The sequence below is a fragment of the Fragaria vesca genome, linkage group LG6, assembly GCF_000184155.1.
Source record: "Fragaria vesca subsp. vesca linkage group LG6, FraVesHawaii_1.0, whole genome shotgun sequence".
Classification (NCBI taxonomy): Eukaryota; Viridiplantae; Streptophyta; class Magnoliopsida; order Rosales; family Rosaceae; genus Fragaria; species Fragaria vesca.
The window spans coordinates 33,021,956-33,027,183 of record NC_020496.1 but is presented as its reverse complement, the minus strand read 5'-3'; the positions used below and the strand labels follow the sequence as shown (position 1 = coordinate 33,027,183).

Sequence of the window (5,228 nt, the reverse complement as noted above, 5' to 3'; positions counted from 1 at the left end):
AGAGAGAGAGAGAGACCTGTAAATTACATGGGAGTGAAGTTATAAAGATTGAGGTCGAGGATTTTGTTGGTGGGGAGCGGTATGTTCAAGAGTCTGTTGGTCAAGTAGTGAAGATTCAATTCTTGGTCACTGGGTACAAACTTGTAGCCCCTTGGAAACCTGTTCAACAAGAACTCATATATGTGGCTTCATCATCTCGTTATCATCATACGGGCTCTTCTTAGGGTTAGGGTTAGGGTTTGTACTGCTAGTACTATCAGGCTATCAGCCATGCCGATCTTAGCTTTGGAAGAAATTGGAGTACGTAGATGATGATGATGATGATGATGATGATGAGAGCGGTCGATACTTTGTACACATATGTTATACTAAGGAAAAGCCTACAAAAGACAACTCCAAAGTCTTCACTGGTTCAAATATAGCTTACCGGCCAGGAAACCTTCTTCCTATTGAACACGGAGTACGGTACGTACACCCAAATGAAACCAAATTATGCATGTAAGTATAGAACAAGTCTTGAGATGAAGAGCGCTTATCATAAAAATATATTCCATCTTTATTTTTGAGAGTTTGTAATTTATTGAATAGGATCAATGATTACAATGAGGCCGGGTGAACAACATCTTGATACATCCATCATGCTAAGCATTTATATATATATTTTTTCTATAAATAATAAATGATTAGACGATATTAGCTCATCAGAAACAAACAATGTAGAGAACAAATCTCACCCTTAATCTCAAAGAAGAAGGGTCTGCCACACTCTGGCACCGCCTGTCCCCTTATTTTTATTTTATTGATAATATAAAAAGAAAGAAAATTACATCAAGAACAGAGGGGGAGACATATACCTTACCTCTAAATCTAAAGAAAAGGCTAACGAACACCAACCCATGAAGGAAAAGTTAAGCATATCGTAAAAAAGGAAATCTCAGATCATCCATACGAAGGTAAGGAGATATATCAGAAGAAGGAGAAGCATGCATGCCATACTAGAAGAAGAGAGTAGACCCATGTTTGCCATTCTATCAGCCACTGTATGTCTTTCCTGAAAAATAAAAATATGAGAGCAACAAAAGGTCATCGTACGAATACGTGCTAAGCAAGTGAGCAAGGCGCGCAATTCGAAGCGGCCAAGGAGGAACAAATGATGAAGAGTTAATACATGTAATCTCACTAATCGAGTCGCTTTCTAGCTAGAGGCATTGCCAACCAAATTGAAAGGTGTATTCAACCCCGATGACCACACCCATAAGCTCCAAGTAGAAAGCTGAATTGTGACCTAAACCTTTACAGTAACCACCAATGTAATGACTAGTTACCACCATTAATGTTGAATGACCATGGTGTCTACTCACCAATCAACTAACTCACCAATTATATCAGCATTTATATCCGCCTGCACGCAATCAACTAACTCACCAATTAAGTAGCTAGCTAGGGGGAGAGATCGATCGAGTTTCAGACCAGGTACAGAAGTACTCTTGCATTGCATCCATCACATGTACGTGTTGATTGTGCATGTGCGACATTAGTCCAATATATTAATTTCTGGAAATATATATAGGAAAAATGCCCAATTAGCTAGCTAGCTACCCGTCACAAGGTTGTATCACTTGTATGGTACTTTCACTACTTTGGGTGCATTACTTAGCGAATAACTAAAGAGCATAATCCAGGACATTTTCTAGATGGCCTTTCAATTTATTTTATCATCTCTCTCGACATGTATACAGAGAACCTAACTTCATCGCTGACTGACTAGCTATATATCCTCAAGCTCATCCTTCGCCGGCGGTCTGGTTTCACCGTCTCCTTTATTGTATTCTCAACATTCCACTTGGTTCAGCTTTGAGTGTTCCGAGAGGTTTTTTGTTTTAGGTTATGTGTGCCACAGGGGACATATAGTACGTGAAACTAATATTGATCGACATTTCAAATTAAGGTTTGAATTGCAGTACTATGAATACAAATATAGATGATAACGTACTAATTAAGCTCAGCGTGGTGGCTGGGCCTTGTATGCAGGTGATCGAGCTAGGGTTGCAAACATTATCGAAGTCATCTTGAAAAAGAATTATTGGGATTTGAAGGCCGAGGCTTACCAAACCAACCTCTTCGAATTAAAGATTGTCTAGCCATTATAAGGAGCTCACTGACTAACTCCACGTCAACACTTTGTCGCGAGCTAACTGAGTGTGATAGTTCATATATTGTCAGTTTGTCACTTCAGAAAAAGATGGGTCTCACGTTTAGCAAGCCAACGAATTTATTCGACAGAAGATAGATGATAAAGTTATTTTTTTTGAAACAATAACTTCATTTAACAGATTAATGATTACATTCAAGATAACATCCTTTATCATGACCAGAATATTTACAAACTAAATATTACTCTCATAAGAAGTGTGAGCATGATTGACAATTATATGAACAACTCTATTAGTCTATTAGATTCACGTTGAGCATGAATTAATCTAAAATTCTAATGCCTATTCATAATCTCCTTAGCCTCAGCAAGAATAAGACCAAGGCTTGATATATCAGCTGTCTCTTGATTCAAAGCATGCACAAGTAATAGACAATCGGTTTCAAAGATGATTTTGGGATAATTCAAAGTTTCTGCCAATTTCATACCTTCAAGAAGAGCCAACAATTCTACATGGAAAGATGAAGTCCATTGGCGACAAGGTTTAGGAGCCCCTGCCATGAAATCACCCGACTCATTCCTTATAACCACACCACAACCTCCTCTTCGTGTGCCTGAAATGAATGCACCGTCACTGTTACATTTAACCCAGCCTAGTTCCGGTTTAATCCAATGCATAATCTGATGTGGTTGAGCAGCGGCCTCACTACCATTAGTCTTGATGAAGTCGTTATGCCAACCAAAGTTCAATAAAACTGCATCCATGGGCCTATGCCTTTTGTTCTCCCATAATTGAGAATTCATGTTTGTCCATATAGACCATAAGACCATGAGAACCTGCGCAAATTTTTCCTTTGGCACACTTTGAGATATAGCAAGCACGTGATCCTTCATATTTGTAGTCCCAACAACTGGCTGTAAAGATGCTGCTATCCAAGCCTCTTGAGCGTAGGGACAATTCCCCAGTAAGTGTACTCCATCTTCATGATCATGATTACACAACAAGCAGCTCATGTCCCCCATATAACCTTTTCTGCTCAACTCATCTCTTGTAGGTAAGATACCCACACATGTCCTCCAAGCATGCAAGGCCACTTTCTTAGGGACTTTAGAATTCCATATTGCCTTTCAAAGACCAGTACTATAAGGGTCGGGTGGTGGTGTTGGAGCTATTGGTTGATAGAGTTATTGGATCAAAATTGAGAGTGTAGCATAGCTAGGATTAATGTTTTTTATGAAATTAAATGAGTAATCTCTAAAGTGATTTACCCAGAAAATTCACCAGTATGTTATCATCTTTGTTCTGTATCATTTCCTCTCCCCGCCACCTTCAGTATCAATCATCCCCACCACTATAGATCGAAAAGGAAAAAAGGAGCAACTAGCACTGATCCCTTCCTCTCCCTCCGATCCCATGCAGCTCGATCTTACTTGTGTAAATGCTGCATGTTACCTGAAACCTGGGTTTCTTGGTATGCATAATATACACGAGTGTTTAACTACAATAGTAGTACCCCTTCTACATGCAACTGTATACTGAATCGATCATAACTTACTGCAATATTAATGGAGGTACGTAGAAGGCAAAATCTATTGAAGGCATTCATCATAGATAGGTGACAGGTGAACTGCAATCTGTGCTATTCCCTGGCTGCCTCTAGCTTATCCATATGTATCTCTGGCCATGTACAATGAAATTAAATGGCTATACTACGTACTAAGCCATAAAAAGAAACTGCACGCCCATACTGCATCAGCTGGGTGGCATGCATATTTATATATGACAAGTCTGTAGTCTGTACGTAGTCTCTGTAGGCTGTAGCCATCCTCAGGCATTCAATTTAATTGATAAGATCAATATATATGAGTTACCTCCTCCTCCTGTTAGATTCAGAGATATTATATATTCATAAAATATACATTTTCGGGCCTATAAATAAGAAGAAGATGCAAGGTATTACGACTGACTTACCGGTAAATTAAACTGGAATTGCAGGCCTGCTCTAGGATAAAGGTTTGCTGAGAAAAGTGAAGGAATAGAACTGAAAGAGATGGATGGATGTGGATCATCAGCTGGCAAATACTTGGTTTGGCAAGACTTAACGGTGGTGGCGCCGGCGGCAGGAAGCGGATCAAAGCTGCTGTTAAATGGGATTACTGGTTATGCACAACCCGATCGGATTATGGCTCTCATGGGTCCATCCGGCTCTGGAAAATCCACCTTACTAGATGCCTTGGCTGGTTACTTCCTTTCTCTCTCCCTCTCTTTGGTTTTATTCCTCTTACTACTATATATAACAGATTAACAGTTGCGTTTACTGTTTGTTTACATACATTTGATTTTGAATGCGACGTATAACCTGAAATTTCAAATTTTTGCTTCTTGTTGTTACCGAATATTTGCATGGAAAGGGCATGCTGAATATAGTTACCCTGCTCTCTATGGTATCACCTTGTTGGAAGCAAACTTCATTCTACATGTCATGTATAGACTAATGAATATACAGGGCCCTTCCAATGAGGGATCCCGGCATATTTTAAGTCATTTATAGGGATAGGGCATTACATCAACTTCCCGATTATAATTTTACATCTCCACCGTTCATATCTTAGGTCTATATGAGTAGATCATCTCTACAAAATTTCATATGATTTGGTGATCGTTAAGGCTTTCAAAAGCTCAATTTAGTTTTAATGACCTTCAACGGTTTTAGTTTGACATAAGCTGGACCGTTCAAGATCATTAAAACTAAATCAAACTTTTGAAAGCCTTAACAATCACTAAATCATATGAAATTTTGTAGAGGTGATCTATTCATATAGACCTAAGATATGAACGGTGGAGATGTAAAAATTCAATTGGGAAGTGGTGTAATGCCCTATCCCTAGAAAGTGGCCAAAAATAAGGATCCCTCAATGGAAGAGGGCTGTATATATATATACACATATATACATATATATATATGTATATATATATACAGGGCCCTTCCACTAAGGGATCCCTTATTATGACTTATATGAGGGATTGAGCATTAGACTTAACTTTTCGATCACTATTTTTCAATCTTAACCATTC

At 38.7% G+C, this 5,228-nt stretch overlaps 2 protein-coding genes across 2 annotated transcripts in view; one reads left to right on the top strand and one right to left on the bottom strand.

Moving 5' to 3' along the window:
* Positions 1–2,488: 2,488 nt before the first annotated feature.
* LOC101291367 lies at positions 2,489–3,175 on the bottom strand. The gene has a single exon (XM_004306145.1). It carries the CDS (start codon positions 3,173–3,175, stop codon positions 2,489–2,491), a length of 687 nt encoding a protein of 228 aa, XP_004306193.1.
* Positions 3,176–4,203: 1,028 nt separating this feature from the next.
* The window catches only part of LOC101291081 (ABC transporter G family member 15-like), an 8,633-nt gene continuing 7,608 nt past the window's right edge, over positions 4,204–5,228 (top strand). Inside the window, exon 1 of the mRNA XM_004306144.1 lies at positions 4,204–4,393. Coding sequence (XP_004306192.1) covers positions 4,204–4,393 — 190 coding nt within the window. The remainder of the gene's footprint in view (positions 4,394–5,228) is intronic.

Excerpts from the sequence above, each read along its gene's own strand:
- LOC101291367 (XM_004306145.1), bottom strand. The coding sequence starts at position 3,175 with ATGGGGGACATGAGCTGCTTGTTGTGTAATCATGATCATGAAGATGGA.